Source organism: Pelodiscus sinensis, chromosome 11 (assembly GCF_052426305.1).
Source record: "Pelodiscus sinensis isolate ZL-2025 chromosome 11, ASM5242630v1, whole genome shotgun sequence".
In the NCBI taxonomy this organism is placed as follows: Eukaryota; Metazoa; Chordata; order Testudines; family Trionychidae; genus Pelodiscus; species Pelodiscus sinensis.
In genome coordinates this window covers 2,858,698-2,878,934 of record NC_143062.1, presented here as the reverse complement: position 1 = coordinate 2,878,934, position 20,237 = coordinate 2,858,698, and the positions used below count along the sequence as shown (strand labels likewise).

Below are 20,237 nucleotides of genomic sequence, written 5' to 3'. Positions count from 1 at the left end.
AAACTATGCAAAGTGCCTTAGTAAAAATGGTACCCCGAGGTTCCAGGTTACCTGTATTTCAGTGATTCCATCAAATATGCTCAGTTTACTAGTAAAAGGTTTTTGTTTTTTAAACCTCTCACTTGATAAATGTACAAATTCACTCTTGGTTTTGACAGTCAAAATAGATTATTTTTCTAATATCATCTGTAAAATCCTGTAGGGCAAATTACACTTTCAGTGGCATCGCCATAACCCTAGTGTCTCCAAGTTATGCTATGAATTGCACCACATACAAGAAAAGGAAAATTAATTGCACCAGTGTAATTGAGGGGTATAGTCTGGAGACAATGGAACTGTACAGGCAATCCCCGACTTACGCGGATCCGACTTACGTCGGATCCGCACTTACGAACGGAGCTTTTCTCGCCCCGGAGCTCACGGGCGGCGGGTCGCCACCCGTGTCCTCCGGGGCGAGAAAAGCTTCTCCCGGTCTCCCTGGTCTGCTGGGGGGGTCCAGCAAAGCCGCTGGACCCCCCCAGCAGACCAGGGACACCCGAGCAAAGCCGCCGCCTGGGCTTTGTGCCCCCCCCCCCCCCAGCAGACCAGGCTTTTGTTGCGGGACACCTCGGGTAGAGCAGCTGGGGTGCTGCCGGGTTGGTCCTGTGGGAACCTACCGGGCAGCGCCCCAGCTGTTCTGTCTCAGGCTCCAGATTCAGCAGCTGTTGAAACTGATCAGGCTGATTCCAGGAAGCTGGGGGCAGAGCAACTCTGCCTCCGGCTTTCTGTAGTCAGCCCCTGGTCAGTTTCAGTGGCAGCAGCTGAATCTGGAGCCAGTTCCGACTTAAATACAAATTCAACTTAAGAACAAACCTATAGTCCCTATCTTGTACATAACCCGGGGACTGCCTGTACAGGTGTCAGAGAGAGAATAACTTGGGGTGCAGGATCTTTCTTTGTGGTGCTGGGTCAGAAGAGAAAAGCCTGTCAAAAGAGAGTATGTCAAATCCTAGGGTAAGTATTCAGGACTAACAATGAGGGAAAAAAACCCCAACATTTTACTTTTACCCTGAGCAAATCTGATTTGCTCTTTAATCATTAGAGTCAATAAACATGACGTGTTTACAGTCACCTTGCAGTGTAGAATTGTATGTTAGTGACAAGAGACATAGTCTGTACTGTATTTTTTTAGTTATTAAGCAGCCAAGACATAAAAATGGCCAGCAATACTATGTAAAGGAATCTTATAAAGCTTTATTAAATAAAACAAATATAAATGCACATATTTACATTCAAACTGTCAATTTTAAGGAATATCAGTATGTAAGGCACATCTGTAATTCTCAAGTACCAGTAAATAAATAATACAAAACCCCATCAAGGAATACTATCGAAAAATCGTGGCATTTTCCAGTAATACTGAATTAAAAAAAAACACACACTATATGCCACAGAATTTGTGTGTACATTCACATCTTTCAAATATTTGCCTGCATAATCTTGCATATTTTACGTTAGACCCAAGAAGAGCTGCATGCTATATCTGTTCACACTGTAATGGCATAATGCTATGTTCTTTATAAACAGATCACTTGTGACCACCATCACTGAACCTTTTATCGTTGTTTTGTGACAATTCATAAATAAGGAATTTATTCACAGTTGCTACTCTGACAATCTTACATGTATATGTAAACAAAAGTTGATGTGGAGAATGACAGCTGCAAAATATTCCTCACATGATGAAAGAAAGTGACCAAGATTTCAATTCTAATCAAACAGAGGATTTAATATACCACAACTGAGGCAATTTCCCTCCCTAGGAAAAATATTGTATAGCTATAGCTTGAAAATCACGGTCCTCTCAGGTTTTAAAATAAATGTGTAAAAATCTCAGTCGCACGTACTTTGTTGATAGTCTTGAGTTTTTCAAAACTCAACATGTCTGAGCATGTGCAGTGATCTATCTCTTGGTTTAGTAAAATACCTTCTGATGTATCTGTCAATAATGCGGTTTGTGTCACATGGGCCTGCTCTAGCCAATCAAATCAATAGTTTACTAGCTATGCAATATGCTGCATACACCTATTTTATTTACTATTAGATAAGATATTAATTATACTAATAGAATGTCCTGCTTGTACACACCATTCATATCTAGTAGTAAAAATCAACATTTTTAGGGTGCCCATACATTACCAGAGACAAGCAGGTTAAACTCACTGAAATTCATACTTCACTTTTTATCATTAGTTCTCAATGCAGTCACTGGAGCAGTGATGATGCATAGAGGCTCAGTATCTGCAGAGGTACTTATATTTCTAAAACAATCAACACAAATATGCTATCCTTTATATTTGTATTAAACAGAAAGCCAAACACAAATAAAAAATAAATGCCTTCAGTGAAGAGATGTGCATACTCCTTTGTAACAATCCTAGAAATCTTCATTCATACATCACTGTTACTCTAGAAAGGCACGTTTTTTAGCATTTTCGTTCACTAGCGCACGAGAGTATAGTAACTATAAATATACTGCAGTTGTACTTGTGGGGAGCCATGTTTATAACCTTGTGTAAAAATAAAGAAAACAGACTAATTTATTCACAGTTATTCCAGTATTTCTTATTTTTAAACTGGCAAATTATGAAGCTAAATCACATTGTAAGGCTAAAATGTAAGAACATTTGTCAGCGCAGTACATTCCTGAGTTTCAAGATAATAATATTTGGAGCCCAAAGAAAACTTTAGTCCTTTGAAACACAGACTCCTTCACATTTTTGGCTCACATTTTACCTGTTTTACTATTTCCCTTCTTTGAAAACATGTTAAAAGAAAGTTAATTTCCACATGAAGCAAATAAAAAAACCACAATAAAAAACTACTTCTAATTACATTAAGCGTACAGGAAAGCTAGCTTAGCTCAAAAATAGCTAATTGTCCAGTCATCTTTCTCAATTGACCATAAAATACAAGAAGTGAGAATAGATTTTATAGGACTGAAAGCATCCCATTAAAAAACTGAAAAGCGTTATGCGTTAAAGATGGTGTTGCACAGTATACCGCACTGCATTTTTAAGATGCTTTGTATTATATTGAGCATCTGAGAGTTTTTAAGCCCAGCTGAGAATTTTCCAGATTGAAATGATTTTGTTTTAACACAAGTATATATCCTTGTGCAGATGATCCTGTCGTCTCTCTTTAATGTGAAGCATACCCAGTACTCCATAGCCTGGAGGGAGGGCTGTTTTTTCTATCTGAGAATGAAGGACTTAGAGAAGTTGCTGGTGAAACAGGTAAACCTAAAGTTGTGAGAAAGAGAGGAAACAATCATATTAAAGAAAGGAGGCAGGGAGTAAAAAACAAGTTTATCTTAGATTGGATTAACACTGCAAAAGGAGTCAAAGGATTCACTGAAAATAAAGCTCTACCTTTATGTTTTCAAGTACACTTTCATCAAATGAGAAAACAACAGAATTCTGCATTTCTTCTCGCAAGCAGCATTAATTAATGCATTAATAAAGATCCTGAGGCCCAAACATATATTTCATTCCAGTAAATAAGAATAAATAAAAATCTAGGTTTGTTTGACCTCTCTCTCTGATTACTCAAACATAATTATTATGAAGCGAAGCTCCCTCTAGTCTAGCAAAAGACTCAAGCATGTGCCTGACTATAAGCATTTAGTCCCATCTGAAGTAAATTGGAATATTTGTTTACTTATGTGCATTGCTGGTTCAGGGTCCCACACTGTAACAGGTATTCAATGACTCATTTGTAGAAGTCTTTGAAATTGATTGATCAGGTAGGTGTGTGAAAGTTAATGTGATTTTTTTTAACAATTAATTTTATGTGGCTATTGAGCACCTGATGTTTTGATTCTCTTTGGCAGTTCAAGATACAGAACATTTGTCATGAGCAGGAACATGGAAACTCAAATTCACACAAAAATTCATAGCAAGGAGGAAAAAGAATCGGAACGATATTGCAAGAAGTAAAAGAAGAGGAATCGTCACTGGTGGGGCTTGCAATACCAATCCTGCTTATTGGGAATGAGGGATTTGAGTTATCGTTCACCCCAACCAATAATTCACCTTAATAAGTTACAAACAAATTTGACCTGCTTTCAATACAGGCCTAATCTCTGTACCCCCAGGGGAACTTCAGGTGCACAGTTATATTTAAGGTCACAAAGCAAGTCAGTGTCCAAGACAGGATTAGAAGCCAAGTCTCTTGACAGATCTCTTTCCCCCAATTAATATCAAAATGTAGTAACATTGAACAAAATTTTATCAACTCTTGCACACCTCAAACCAGGCGCATGTGGAAAAAAAGATTTTGGTACGAAAATTCCATCCGACTACAGTTGTTTCAGCTACTTTCTGTTTTATACCAAAAGAATAAATAGCACATTGGACCTGAGGCCTGGGTTTTTGGATGTACAGTAGTGGGAACCAACAGCAAAGCTGGTCTATCAAGTCTGAATTCATTAATACCCAGGTTTAAATAATTGCTTTCTCTGACCAAGGGGGAAAAGGAACAAAGTAGCAAGATGCAAGATCTTGCAGGTGCTGTGTGGTGAGAGTAAGAATTTCCTTGGAAGTCTGGTAATTTTATTCCCTGTATCTTACAGTATGTTTTTGACCCTTGCAATTTAGGGTTAGGCTTGTAGCAATTCTTTTTTTCTTTAGATTTTTAGTAGCATGGGAAAGCAGGAGACAAGGAGAAGCAAGTCAAAGGCTTCTCCGGTTTTCTTTGCACCTAGCTTTATTATATCCATCACAATCAGATTTTTAAATTTTTTTGGTAGCTACAGGTTGTACTTCCTTAACCGGGCTTCTCTGGTCTGGCAAATCCCCTTGTTTGGGGCCGGTCAGGTCCTAAGGGTACCAGATGAGGGAGGTTCAGCCTGTAGGGAGGCTTCCAGCCCTTCTACAGCCTGTTCTCAGAGAGCTAGCAGCAAGTGGAACCTGAACATTAATTGAAGGCAAAGAAGTTTCCTTCTCGGTTCTATATAGGACTATGCAGAGGCTGGAAATTTTCCTCTGCAGTAAGCTGGATACCTCACAAAATTCCTTTAATAAATGAAACACTGTAAAAGGTACTGTAGAGACAATTACTAAGACAACTGAAATCCCAGGTAATTAATTTTGATTCCTTGCAGGCCTTTGCTCAGGCTTTAATAAAGGGTAATGTAATGTCAAGGAGGAAGAAAGAAAACCTAAGCACATTTTACTAATTATAACAATGTAAGAATTTTGAGCATTTCCCAATTCTGCTGGGCTCGATTTCCAACTTAAAGTTAAATAGCCTCTGTGTTCGCTGTCTCCCTTTTTAAAGAAGAGAACATGTCACTGCTTTTCACATTGCATTTTCTTTCCTGATAGACTTGGCGGTGATGATGGTAAAGGTTCTGGGAGACCTGACATTGCCTGAATCTTCCACGATCAACAATGGGTGTTTGCATTTTCTTTCCTGATAGACTTGGCGGTGATGATGGTAAAGGTTCTGGGAGACCTGACATTGCCTGAATCTTCCACGATCAACAATGGGTGTTTCAATAAGGTAGCCCGAAGCATTAATTAACACTTTCACCCAGGGCACTCAACTTCGTTCCACTAAAACACCCCAACAAATATGAAGGTCAAAGAACTCAGATTTTTCCTTATGTTTCTGATCAAATCCAAATACGTGCCCAAAATAACACTGGAATTTCTATAGTGCATGTTACAAAAAAAGGCAAAGTAACATCCATAGAAGGTACACATTGAGACATGGTGGGTTTGTCATTAGATTCCATAGAAGCAGGCTCTGGAACTTAGTTTTCCCACTACTGCAGTGAAATATTTTTTTTCCAAATGTTTCTTCCAAAATACCCCCCCTTTGATCCTGATTCTAGTCTCCAGCACAAAAATGCAAACCACACATATTTCCCCACCAGTGTAGAGCAAGTGTGCGTAGAAGCACAACCAAGAGCACAACAGTTGCATAGGGCAAAGATGCCAGCCTTGTAATTCATTTCAGAATATAGGCTTCTCTTATTGAAACCTCCTCTCACTAATTCAGATGCAATACTAGGGTGACCAATTAATTTCATTTATAATATGGCAACAGCTGCTTACTGTTATAGCTGTATTGAGGCGTTGTCCTCTGGGTAAATGCTGGATAAGTGTTCTGTTCTTTTGGGGAGAAAACTGCATGGTAGGCTGAAAGACATTATCAAAACCATTTCAGTGTGGAAATTATTCATTCAAATCACAACTAACGTGTTTAAAAGTTAGGAAAATATTATTATTATTATTTTACTCCCTTACCTATGATCACAACAGCTGTCCCTGCCAGCAGTGCAAAAAGCGTGAAGAACATTACTTGATAGGAATCAAGGAAGTGTTGGAATAAGCTGGCTCCGTCTGTGGAACCAATTGAAAAAGAGAGATACCATATGATGTTATAAATAGCTTTGTATCTTTCTAATCCCCTCTAACAACAACTGGGCTCTTTTCCTATGCTTTTTTTTGTCCTATGTCATTTTGAATATTTATTTGTGCATGATACATTTTATTAGTACAAATAGCACGATTGACATAGATTACAATGGCAATTTCCAATATAATGCTCAAAATGTGCTTGTTGGTGATAGCTCAAAATAGATTGAAATGTCACGCACATTGTTCCCACATCCCCAACCCACTAATCAGTTTTGGAAATGCCAAGCCATGTTTGAGAATATGTAAAAATGAAGCAAGAAGAGCTGCTGGATACTATAGCATTATGTATGCCAGCTGGGGTGGGCAAGCAGCCATTAGAGAGCACATTCCAAAAACAGTAATTGGACTGACCCAGAAAAGGAAATGTGTCCAGCTTCAGCCACAAGAAGCATCTGAATGCATACCTTGCTGTCAGGATATTAGTATTTATTTTACGTATCAGCAACAACTTTTTAGCTGACGGTTACGCTGGCTCAAATCAAAGCTGCACTAAAGTCTACGTCACCACCTTGAACACTAATGGATGCTGAGGATTTATTCTGACATATGAAATATAACGATACACTTACGTCTCATTGGCTCACTTTTGTCAGCTATGTAAATCACTGAAACTGGAACTGTGATAGACTGGTCAGTCACTGGGCTCGATATGGTAAGAACAGTTGATAAGGACCCCTGGCTCGGAACTCTTGGATCAGAGACAGTAACGGTGTAGGTAACGTAACTGGGTAATCCATAGGATTTTTCCTTCTCAAAAGCTTTCACCATTGACGACCCACTTTTCACCTGTAAGACAAACATACTGTTCGAACAAGCACCGTGCATATCCTCTTTTCCTGCTTCTATGCTAAGGAAACGCATAAGAATTACCACTCTCTTAGAAGGAAAATAATGTATTTATTTGCTACAAAAAGGACCCTGCATTGTAACCATAGAGTTATATCAGTAAACATCCTCAGATTCATTCGCACTCTTTACTCAGACAAACTATCTGTTGCCTATTCATCTGGTGTCAGTTTTGATAAACTCCCCCTTGCAAGCCAGGAGAAGAGCATGCATGTGATCTCCCCACACAGCAGCGTGTGAAAGCACTCTCATTCTGCCAGAGCATGAAACAAGCATGAGTAACCATCAACTAAATACTTAAACTAACTGTACCATTTAGAAACAAAGTGAAAACCGAGAAATGCAGTTGATTGTTTTTCCTGTCAATTAACCCACTGAGGTTACATAACAGGTAGGGAGCCAGGAGTGAAAATACATTTCTCAGTTTAGACATCCTAAATATATTAAATATGGTTTACTTTGCTGGAGAAAAATCCATACCACTGTATGTGTACAATTACAAAAACTAGTGTATTATTTTTCCCTTTTGTAGCCATTATAAACATCTATAGTTCACACCATCGCAGGAAGAGTCAGCAGAGATATTTGAATTTTAAAGGTCATGCATGTATCAGTACATAAACCCACAGAATCACAGCAGCTAGAGATGGAAAGAATTGAGTCAGTCTGCAGAAAGTGCAGCACATGGTCCCTGGACAGATGTTAAACAAGCAAACATGACACTTTATTTTCATCCATAAGCCAAGTCTGTTTGGGCCTCTCACAATAGCTACTAAGAATGGATCTAAAAATCCACAAACGGGTAGCAATGGGTTATAGCGGGTTTTGATCAGGTGTAGGAGAACTAACTGCCCCCGGTTCACAGTGGGTTAAATACCAGCTACACTCTCCCCTTCCCTTGCACAGGTGCCTAGGGGAAGATGTATGAGTAGAGCTGCTGAAAAGAGAGAATAGCTCTGGGAAGGCTCCATGCTAGCACAGCTGCCAAGCGGCAGGGAGACGGGTGGTTAAACCCCAGGACGGGAAATCTTGCTCTTATGTTTTGCTCTGAACTATTTGTTCCAATCAATGCAGATATAGGTTATAACCCTGCTGAAAAATGCTGCCAACTACTGCTGCTTGATTTCTCCAGAGCCACTTCATCAATTCATCCCCCACCCTGCCTGTTGGAGCTACTGCTGTCCATGTGCCCTGACCTCCTGCTGGTATGTGTCTGTAAAGTGCCACTTACACTCTGGGCTTGTCAGTGACTTGGATGGCACCGCCACACATGGGAAAGCAAGAGCCACTCCGTGCCACCTGGGTCCTGGCCACACAGACGGACAAAGATTCCTCAGACCCGGCAGGCAAAGCTTTGGCACCTGGTCCCATGACAAGCTGGCCACCAGCATTGAGCTAGCAGGGATGTATGCATGTAGTGTAATTTGCTCCAGGTACGAGCCAGCCAGAAATGGCTCCTCCCCTGGAGCAAAGGAAAAGCAGTGAGGGCCGTATGCCTCAGAGGGATGTCAGAAGCACACTGTCTCCTGCCAGGAGGGTGACGTTTACACAACTGCCCACTTGCTTAGAGCTGCACCCAGCAGCTCAATGCAGCCTTAAATCGATAACGATCGTTCCCTGTGACGCACTCACCTCCAGTTTGTCAAGAATTTCAGTGGCTCCAAATATTTTCACGTCAGAACTCGTGTAAAGGTTACTTAAGAGAATTTCAGTCTGATCGGCATAAAACCCTGGATTGAACGGTACTTCAGCGCTGATCTGCTCTCCAGAGAAATGGCTGCCTTGGAGGGAAGCTGTAACTATGAGAACAGTTTTGCTCATGCTCAGGTGCTTCAGCTGCTTGTCAGTAAGTCTGTGCATTGTGATGGAACAGGTATAATGTCCTATGAAGACAAAAGCAAATCAACCCTGGTTAAATTACGTGTTTCTTTATGGTTCTTCTTTTCACGCCCAAGAATGTGTCTTGTGGAAGGGGGGAGGCTTTGGAGTCGGGATGTTAGAGCCTAACCAACTAACCATTTAACCGATACACTGATGCTTATCCGTTAATGGTGTCGGTTACACTCCGCCAGCTCCTGAAGCCTCCTTCCTGGAAGCTGGGTGAGCAAAGGCTGCCTGCTCCACTCCCAAGGAGATGGCTTCTCTGCAGCAGCGAAGCCTCCTCTGCGGGACCGGAGCTGGCAGGCCCACCTCTGCAAGAGCAGAGGTGGCAGCCTCGCTCCTGGGGAGGCTTTGCTGAGGGCTCTGCAGTATAAAGATTATTTAGGCTTTATACTGCAGAGCCGCAGCGTGGAATGCTGTAATGGCTGAGATTTTCAGCGGTTACCTATTTAATCGACTTTTAACATCCCGACTTTAGGGGGGAACTGAACAAGTAGAAGGTCGCGCCCTGACAAACTGCAACGAGCAGGGCTCTCCAAGAGATGAAATGTCATGCAGGTGCAGTGGACAAATGGATGGAGCCCTGGCAAGAATTCCCTGGCAAGAATTCCCTGGCAAGAAGTAGAAGACTCCCTTCACTAGCCAGTGCAATGAAGAACAATCAGCCAGTTTTCAATCTATGTGAAATTCTTCATATGCCCAGCTGGTTGGAACAATATTTTAACATATGACTTCTGGGAACACTGAATCAAATATTTTACTCCAATCTTAATATAAAAATATACAGTCTTCTCTTCATCCAGTGTTGTAATTCTAGCCTGCAACTATTATCATTAACTGTGGCATAAGTTTTCTTTTAGAAACCCATCCTGCATACTGCCTGATTACACACTGATCCATTGCCGCTTAGATATTCAGTGGTTGCCACCAAACCCTTAATAGCCATCCCTTCGGTTTACTAAGGATTAAGAAAATAAATAATAAAAAAGTGAGTCAAGTTGATATGAGCAGTACAAGCTGATTTTCTCAAACCCCTCAGTTCCCTGGCCACTTTCTCCACCACTCATTTTGCGCATCAGAAGACAGGATGTTCTCAAGAAGAATTGGAAGGGAGGGAGGGGAGAGTAACCACACGCTCACATCTTGGAAGGTTTGGCTGACTATTTGTCTGAGCACTGATCTGAAGCCAGGGTAAATAAATGTCCCCTCTTTGCTTTGTATAAGAAAATGGTAACATATCTTAGCCCCACTGGCATACTTTCTGCAGCACTGTGCAAAAAAGGCAACCTCCATTATTCAGAGCAGCAGGTTTAAGGGACTGTTATAAGAAAGCTCTCTCCATGTAATCGGTGCTTTTTAAAATCATATTGTGACTCATCTATACTTCCCCCTGCTTTCCCACTGTTTCCAAATCTCATGATTCAATAGCAAGTCTCGGTGGGTCATTAAGGCCCTCTGCTCCTGATGTCATGGGATCAGAAAAGACTTTTAACTAAGACTTTTAAATAAAAGTTTCTAGCCTTCTCAGTTGAAGAGAAAAACCTAAAAATGTGAATCCCCTAAATGTTCACAACACAAATAAAAAAGAATTTAAAACGCATTAGGTTAAAAAATGTACAATTTCTGAATCCTTGGGGTCGATGACACTGCAATACCCTCACAGGACAGAGACAGTGAATGGACAGAGAAGATCAGCTTTTGCCCAGCACAAGTTATTGGGCTCAATCTAGGATATCTGGGTGAAATTTAGTGGCATGTGCTGTACAGGTCAGACTAGGTGATGTAATGGTCCCATCTGAGCATAAACTCTGTGAATATGAGGCTGACTCTAGACAGAAGACAAAGGCCTTGGTGCCCAGCAGGAGAAGAAGCTAGAAGAACTGGTGTGAATTGTAATTGTTCTCCCTGTTCCTTCCTTGCTGAAGGGCTTCCCAACGTCCGAGTGTTTGCTGATACCTGGGTGCTCGTGCATGCTCAGGTAGCAGTGGTGGCTTGGACTATTTGTTTTTGTTTTGCCCTCCACAGTTAGCCAAGAAACTGGAGCATCTCCTCACAGAAGCAGGCCCTGATGAGGTCATTTGTGCCTTTCCCACACCCAGACTGGATCCCTGCAATGCAAGCCAGGTTGGGCTACCTTCATACAATTCAACTAGAGCAAAACACGGCACCTCACTAGCTTTGTGAGTGGGTCATCATGAGCACATTATGCCTCTGTCCCACAGATGGCACTTGCTTCCTGTCCATTTCAAGGTTCCATGGAAAGACTCCTATGTTTGCAGCTACTCATGTGTTTGCAGAATCAGGTCCTTAATTTGCACCCTCAACCTTTTCGGAAGTGGTCTACGTAGTGGTTTCTTAGCATTAAAGTCTGGAATAATGAGGCAGGCCAAAATTCCACCAGGTGCATCATTATGTTAAATTAAATTCCACAGAGTTGTAGCATAGAACATGTTTCAAAACAGCACTATAGAGATAGGAGAACCCAAGTGGAAATTAATGAACCCCCACTGGGTCAGGACTTGTTTGAAAATATTAAGCTCTTGTCTGCTGTATGGATCAAACTGCAAGAGAGATGTTGCAAATATCAGACAACGACACATCAGCAACAAACTGACATTAAAAACTTTATCCTCGGGACCCACTCCTTAATTCCTTCTGCATGCAACACCCCCACTGGTTTTAACAGGAGTTGTGGAAATGTTAGAACAAATTGCAGTCACACTATAGCTCTGCATTTCCCATCTCGGCTCCTTTTCCCATCTCACCTGAAACTACATCAAATCCAGGTTCTGCTCTGAAAATATCATGTGCTGGGAAATCAAATGCATCGTTATTAAAATGAAGGTGGCAGCCGATATTGGACTCTGGCTGTAGTTCTGCAATGGCTTCCATATGGAGAGGTGAACAGTCCCCTAAAGGGAACAAAAGGAAAAAACACAGGCTGATAAGATAAAAGTGAACTTTGATAACACAAAAGGATGGTTCATCATCATCTCTAAGAAGAAATTTCAGATCACCTGCCATCGTGATTACAATCTCAGACATACTATAAAAATGTCTTACAATAAGTTAATGCAATTAATGCAAGAGTGTATACCTGAAAGTTTTATAATGGTAATTCAGATAAATAAAAAAGAAATTTTTGCCAGTCAGTGTGTCATATTACAGGATAGATTTCAACTCTTTTTTACCTTTTCCCCCATAGCTTGTACCTCTTACATTAGGCAGACTCTTGAAGCCCCACTAAAATGTATTTTTTAGCAGTTGTCAGGAAGAAAATGTATTGTAATTTATAACTTGATTTGAACAGGCCAATAGTTCACATCAAAATGTACTAAAAATATCATTTCAACAAGTGCTGAATGTTAAGACTATTCAAGATTAACAAAAAGGCACTGTGATTAAATTAAGTATGGCTCCTTAATCAGAAAAGAAAATACGACGATTAACTTCACCAGTGAAGTGGTTCTAAAAAGCAATCGTTGCCAATCACAGTAAGCATGCTTTATGTTAAATATATTACTTTAAAAAGTTAGTTACATTAAAAAGCAAATCAGTCACACCATTGGCTAGCTCCTTTTCATCAATAAGAAAACATTCATTATCTCTTTGGTTTAAAAAGTCATGAAAATTTCCATAAGTCACAAAAATAGTGAATCCAAGTAGTTTCAAAAGAGCTCCACACAAAACTATTAACAGAGGTTCCATATTACTCCATGTCCATTGAAAGAAAAAGAAAAGCCCAATTAAAAAATGTGAAGCTTGCAACTTCTGAAAACAAATATTTGCTTTGCTTACAGATAAAATCTGCAGAAAAATGATGGTTTGGGATCAGACTTGACCGTTATCAAGACACAGTATTTCTGTTCTCTCTCTGTAAATACAGGACAAATTTTCAAATGAGAACATACTCATTAAAGATTAAAATTGTTTTTTTGCAGTTGTACAAAATGGCACTCAGTTAAAAATCTGTCTAGAGTGTCTTAATATCTTCTTTGCATCTGACCTGTAGCTGCACTTTTCCGTATTTAAGCAGAAGCCTGAGTTTTCATAAGAGCAAGCTTAGATACTGGATGGCTCGGAGAACTGATAATGAGATACAGAGCCTTTCTTCACTATGTTTCACATTCAAATCCAGCCCGTCAACACTGACTGAAAGGACTGTGACATGGCCTGTGTGAGTGAAGTGAAAGCATCACTCCCTGTGCTAGCAGAAAAGTGTCTAGATCACAAAAAACCTTGTTACGAAGTGATGCTTTTGCTGGCAATCTCAGAGAGACAGCAAGAGCTGCATAGGCCTGGAGACTAATCTGTCCTCTCATTCTGGAAGTGGTTCCTCCTCGCTATGTTGAGATACCACAGAGAAGGTTTGAATAGACTCTGCTTGCGTCCTGCTGGAAGAGGAAGGTAGCCTGCAGGGATCTGACTCTGGTGCCTGTCAGGAGCACAGTCAGGTCCCAGTACACTTTCCTGGTGCATCTATTTTCCTTCATGTGTTGGGAGCAAAGAGGAAAAGTACACTAGTTTTATTTCTGAAACTTCTCCCATAAATTTGTTTTAAGTTGGAAATTGCATTTTTTTCAACGGCTCTCTAATAGCTGGTTGAAAAGTAAGGATTATTTATTTTATTACTCTTTTTGATTAAAACCATTGAAATTCTTTCTATTTTTTATCATCAAAATGTAAACATTTTTAAAATCAGCTCTACTGATTAACGCTCTCAACTTTTTTTCCTTTTTGGAAATGCAAAGTTTAAGTCTCTAGGGAAAGTTGATGAAAAAAAAAAATCACTGAGCTATTTTGAGTTAGGTAACTGAAAATATTTTGAAGCCCATACTTATACAATGCTTCAAATTCCTCCATCACCTCAAAAAAAACCCCACAACAGATTCCCGTACACGTTACAAATCAGTCATTTGTATGAAAGATTGTAGAGATGCTTATATTAGTTCAGCTCTTTTTCCAGTGTAAAATGTTAGACACTTGTTCTGAGTCCCTTGTAGCTGTCACTAGGGTGCCTCTAGACTACAGGGTTGGTTTTTTTCGAAAAAAGTGGCCTTTTTTCCAAAAAAACTTCCCCTGCGTCTAGACTGCTGCCATGTTCTTTCAAAAGTAAATCGAAAGAACATGGCAGTTTTTTTGACCATGGAAAACATTGTTTTACGAGGAATAACACCTTTTTTCAAAAGCGCTCTTTCGAAAAAAGGCGCTATGTAATACAAACTGTGCTTTTTCGAAAGAGAGCATCCAGACTGCCTGGGTGCTCTCTTTCGAAAAAGCAGCTTGCTTTTTCAAAAGTACTGGTTGTAGTCTAGATGCTCTTTTTTGAAAGAGGCTTGCAGTCTAGACGTAGTCACTGTGTTTAGACTCATAAGCACTAAGAATACGTCTCCACTGAGAAAGAAACCACGGCAGTAAGTCTTCGGGTGGGGCTTGCACTACAAAGGTAAAAACAGCTGTGTAGACATTCCTGATCAGGCTCTGAAACCCAGCAATAGGAGCCCAAGCAGGAAGAACCTACATGTCTGTACACCCATGTTCTGCAACCCACTGCCACACAGGTCGGGGTTTCTTAGTACAGCTTGAGACTTGAGTGCTCCGAAACCAGGGAATTTCTGGGAGCAGGGGTGCCAATGCTGGCCCCTCTGCTGCTGCTAGCTGTGAGGCTCCATTTCCGAGAGGCTGGCATTGATAGAGCAGGGGCAGTGAGGGTGCTTGGAAGGAAGAGGCAGAGCAGGGCCAGAAGTGCAGCCCTGTGGCTGGCCACAAAGCCCCACGACTGCCAGGCTGCATTCCCGGGCTGCATGCTGGCTAAGAGGCTGTGCTACCAGCCCCTGGCTGTGAGGCTCTACAGCTGCCCTGCCTCTTCCACCACAAATTTCCCTGCCAGCCTCCAGATCCTCCCTCTCCCTTTCGGAGACTGAAAGCTGCAAATGAGCTATGGGTGTGGGAGAAGGAGTTACTGAGCATGGGGCCCCCAGCTTTTTCCTGCAGGTGCTCCAGCCTCAGAGCACCCCAGGATACCAGACCAGGGATGTTGCCAGACGAGTGGAGTGTGATTCATAGAGGTCTAACCTGCGCAACTGTACCCGAAGGCCTTACGAGGATTACAAAAGAGCTCACGGCATAGGACAGCAGCATTCCCACAGTAACAGCTGGGCAGCTGCTTGGCCACAGAAGAATCACATTGTGACATCCTGATAGTGCATGGCCACACTGGGCTCCCAACAGTGTATCACTACAGAATGATGCCTCAGTGCAATCCAGTATCTTCACGCGCTGCATTCTCTGGGCTGAACTCACCACACGGCATTCGCAACACCTCGCTCACATTGCACAGGTGCTGAGAGACAGGGAGCCTCAGCACTCGCCTCCCCATCCTTCATGACTACTGGGAAGGGAAGATTGGGCTTTTTCTCCTCTCCCTCCTAACACTAGCCCAGCTTCGTGAAAGCTCTCACTGGCAGTCTATTTCCCATCACTGGGTGTGGTGACTCTGGAGCATGTCCATGGACTTCTCATTCTGAGATTTTAGCAGGGAAAGGAAAAACAGCAAGTCCCTACAAACTAGCAATATGATCCTGATGACCCTCAGGCAGCTTGGGAGGCAGTGGTGAAACAGTAGGGCAGGATTATTTCTTGCAGCATTAGAGAAGAGACAATGTCTGATGTATGAGCCATTAAGCAATGAGCAGGCAAGCAGGAGACGATTTGGTGCAGTACCTTTCAAATTTTTGCTTCTGTCCCCCGTTGCAACTATAACTTTTGAAGCTGCAACTCCTTGTAAGTTTGTTTTCACTCCACTTACATGCATTGCTATAGTCCTTTGAGGAATACTGATCGATACCTATAAAAAGACATCAAAGAACCCTGTTAGAGAAGACTGTTAAATGAACATAAATTAAGGCAGGAATGGATTTTAGTAAGTCAAAAACTGATTCCCCCCTATCACACAGCAGAAAAAAAAGATGCGTTTTTATTTTTTAATAAATGCTGCATTTTTCTAATTATGGAAGTTGATTTTTAGGCAACTTAAGTTAGAAACACATTTAACTATTTCTATTAAGCCCTCATAAATCAGTTTGCCTAATGGGCACAACAAAAGTTATACTTAATTTAATTAAAATATTTAGTGCTCTTATGTTTGCTGATACAGTGAATTCAGTATAGATAGAACAATTTCACTGAAGATCAAATAAATGCTAATTCTCTTTAAATTCAGTACTACTGACTGGCCAATTCACAGTACATATGGTACCACATTAAAAATGTTCTGGTTGATATCTTGTTCAAACACTGAAGCTTCATTCAGAAAAGCATAGCCTTAATCCGAAATTGTTTAGCATCTGGAACCAACTTAACCAAGCAAAGAAATGAAATGTGCCATAGAAGAACAGTACAGGCTGAGAATACAAACTATAAATTTAAATTGCCTTCTTTAACACAAACTATAGCCATGATGCCTTTGGAAGTATGCCCAATACTTTCTCCATCAATTCATCTTATGCTCAATATGAACAGTGCAGATATAGGAACAAATTTATACATTTTCAAGAGAAAAATGAAATAAGTGACAGCAACAGAAGTTTAAGATTTTGCTGCTTAAAAAAAAAAATGATCGGAGGTAGAAATATGTCACTAACAGACAGCCACCAAACGTCTATAGCACTAGTGGAAGTTGAAAGTCTCTCACCTCCCTGTATGTTTTAAATAGTCCAGGAATCTCATAATAAATTGTGACAATTCCTGAATCCCTCGCCACAGCTGCACCAGTCCGTGGGTCAACCTGAAGAACACTGTTCAGTGAAGAGCTCCAGACTCCTGGCAAACCTGTAAGAAAAGGCCTGAAAATTAACTGCTTTCCAACTGGAGTGTTTATGCACAGATACCTGCCTTTATAGACACCCATTCTCCCCACGCATGTGCATATTATCAGCTGTGCTATCTAACGCGGGGGAGCTAGAATCTGAAGTCCTTGCCTCACAGCCACCTTCTGCTCCCAGCTACACCAACAAAAGTTCCACTCTTGCAAAATCCTGTTAAGGCTAGAACTAAGTAGAGAACTGAGTAAAGGGCTCCGGCCTGTATCTCTGTCTTATTAACCCTGTTAAAAATATAACTAAGCCTCTTCCAGAAAGTTTTATATTTGAAAGAACAAATGAATTTGATTCCTAAGTGACTTTTTTTGAAAGATACAATTAAAAAATTACAGTTCATCGAACTTATTTGTGGTATTCTCAAGAATAGCGGGTGACACTGGATTCTGATTGTCATCATAAATCATGTATTTGGTTTCCCTGGACTCTTACAATGCACAGCACTACAAAGTCTCCATGGTAATTCAGAGGCAGCACTGAAATGCATGTAAACTACTTGTGTTTCTTACCTTCTTGATTTATCAGCGAGGTGCTGAAACAGATGACATCACCTACTACCACATCTCTGAGCTCGGGGAAAATGGCGTGTTGCACAGGAACAGGGACATAATCTGAAATTCCACTGTGCTCTGTATCCCAAACCATAAGCAAGGTCAAGCCTACATTTACAGTTCGAATTACAAATGTATTGTTCATGGTTCCTTTCCCAATCTGCACAAAATCATCTCTGTAGATAAAAGAAAAAGAAAAAAAAAAGCTTTTGTCTCCAGAAAATTCTACTGTCCTTTTTACTTTCCACCTGGCTGATTTTTAAATCCCATTTTGCCTTAATAACCCTTCCAAAAAGGGAGAAACTAACTGAGATTAACAAAAAGGAGCAAACTACCCAAATGCTGCATTTAGCTGTCATTTAAGAGAGTCTGAATCCTAACCACTGCCCTCTGCAGCCTGAGACATAGATCACTTGCAGGTTTCAACTACACATTGAAACTCTTTGTAGGACCATGGATGTTGCTGGACCAGGCAGTCCCAGTGAGGGCCAGAGGCAGGAGCCCTGCGGGGGACCAGGAGCTCAGCTAAGCTGGCCACAGGGAGACGGGTAGCTCCCTGCTGCAGGAATCCAGCTGAGCTGGCGGCAGAGTGCCAGCAGTCAGCTGTGGTGGGGGCAGGCAGTCCTGGTGGTGGGACCATGGGTTGCCATGACAGGGCTGGGAGCCTCAGGTCAGGCGTGGGAGAGCTGGTGGGGCCGGGAGCCCTGGTGGTGGGACCACAGGCTGCCGTGACAGAGCAGGGAGCCTGCCTGGCATTGCAGTGGGCAGCACCAGGTAGGTGGCAGGAGAGGAACCGGTGGGGAGCCAGAAATGACCTCCCCATGTCTGCCAAAATCCCTTATTCGGGCCCAGTCACGTCCTGAGGGTGCCAGACCAGGGAGGTCCAACCTGCAGGGTAAATGGTGACTTCTCTGTGGCTTGAAGTCTGTAAACCATGACTGGAGGGCTTCTGTAATTCAGCCAGAGGCGAAAGGTCTATTTCAGGAGTGGGCAGAGGTTCTGTGGCCTGCAGTAGGGATGTAAGAGACTAGCTGACCACTGGATAAGCAGAAGCTTATCGAATAGTCGACCAGTGACATGACTAGTCATTTCCTTCCCTTGCTACCTCTCACAGAGAGAGGCAGCAAGCAGAGGAGCAGGAGCTGGTGGGAGCTGGCTTAAAAGCCTGTTCTCCCCCAGCACTATCTCCATGGGGGGCAGGAGAGGTAGAGACACAACGGGAAACTGCTCAAGTGGGGACTGAGACAGTCTCCGCTTGCGCGGCTTCTGAAAGGCACGTTTAAAAGGCTGAGGCGCCGCAGGGAGCTTGAGGCCAACAGGAGTCCCCCGCTGGTCCTGCACTCTCTGGGTGGCTTCCACTTCTGAACTGTGGCAAGAGCCCGGCAGGCACCGTACAGACCAATCAAGTAGTCGATAGAAATCCCATCGACTAGTCGATTAGTTAATTAATCTAAGTGTAACATACCTAGCCTGCAGTGTGTTGAGGTCAGACAAGGTGATCATGGTGGCCCCTTCTGATTGTAAAGTCTATAAATATGGGTTCAGAAGAGGGACTCATGAGGTCATTATGACCTAATAGATCATTTTCTAGCGTGTCAAGAAGCTCTTTAAGAGATGCAACAAGCCTCTTTCATTTTTTCACAAAGGAAAGAAGCAATAAAATGAAAACCCTATGAATGAGTCTAACATTGAATACAGCAGGTCAGCCACAATTTCTTAACTCTGCTAGGTCAGTGTCTTCAAACGACTACTGAGATATGCACATGCACCACCACTGCACATTCCTGACTATTTTAATGTCAAGAGACCTCTATATGAATGCAGGAAAGACAAAAAAAAAACCATAGCTTTCCTTTCCTCACAACTCTCATCCTAGCATTTACACGAGGAATCCTGTGGATGGCAAACTTTGTGCAGTAATTGAGGGGAAATTTGACGAACATCCCACTGTTCAAATATGATTTTTAACTGTATCCTGGTGGTGCCCAAAAGCCCCCGTTGGGATTACAGCTCCATTCTGCTAAAGATGGTACGAACACATCTGAAGACGCAGCCCTTTCTCCAAATATCCTACCACCTAATTTAAGACAAGTTGCAATGAGTACGACAAATGGCAGGAGGAAGGAAGGAGAGGAAGGGTAAGGCCAAAACTAATTAGATCAACCAGTTACATAGGCCAACAATGCATACAACCTAGTGGTTCGTAATCATTGGAAGCATAAACACAAACATCCACAGCTCCCACTAGCCCTTTCCGTAGGCATGACTTCATTTTGTCAGTTCAATACTTGTGACTAACTGGTACCCTCGCGGGAGGGATAGCTCAGTGGTTTGAGCATTGTCTTGCTAAACCTAGTGTTGTGAGTTCAAGCCTTGTGGTGGCCATTTAGGAATCTGTGGCAAATCTGTCAGGGACAGTACTTGGTCCTGCTATGAGAGCAGGGGACTGGACTCAATGACCTCTCAAGGTCCCTTCCAGCTCTATGAGATCAATAGATGTCCCATCTTTGAAGGCTGTGCACTTTTCAGGAACCAATCAACAGTCCCAATCCTGACACCAGAAGTACAGTCACTCTTGTGTTGACATAGCTTTCTTTTGCTGGAGCAGGTACCAC

At 41.9% G+C, this 20,237-nt stretch overlaps 1 protein-coding gene across 1 annotated transcript in view; it reads right to left on the bottom strand.

The window, feature by feature from the left end:
• Positions 1–1,213: 1,213 nt before the first annotated feature.
• Positions 1,214–20,237, bottom strand: part of NUP210 (nucleoporin 210) — a 104,447-nt gene continuing 85,423 nt past the window's right edge. Inside the window, exons 32-40 of the mRNA XM_075939667.2 lie at positions 17,581–17,798; positions 16,888–17,024; positions 15,918–16,041; positions 11,960–12,106; positions 8,946–9,196; positions 7,037–7,253; positions 6,294–6,389; positions 6,102–6,185; positions 1,214–3,281 (exon numbers count right to left, since the gene is read on the bottom strand). Coding sequence (XP_075795782.2) covers positions 3,181–3,281; positions 6,102–6,185; positions 6,294–6,389; positions 7,037–7,253; positions 8,946–9,196; positions 11,960–12,106; positions 15,918–16,041; positions 16,888–17,024; positions 17,581–17,798 — 1,375 coding nt within the window. The 3' untranslated portion in view covers positions 1,214–3,180. The remainder of the gene's footprint in view (positions 3,282–6,101; positions 6,186–6,293; positions 6,390–7,036; positions 7,254–8,945; positions 9,197–11,959; positions 12,107–15,917; positions 16,042–16,887; positions 17,025–17,580; positions 17,799–20,237) is intronic.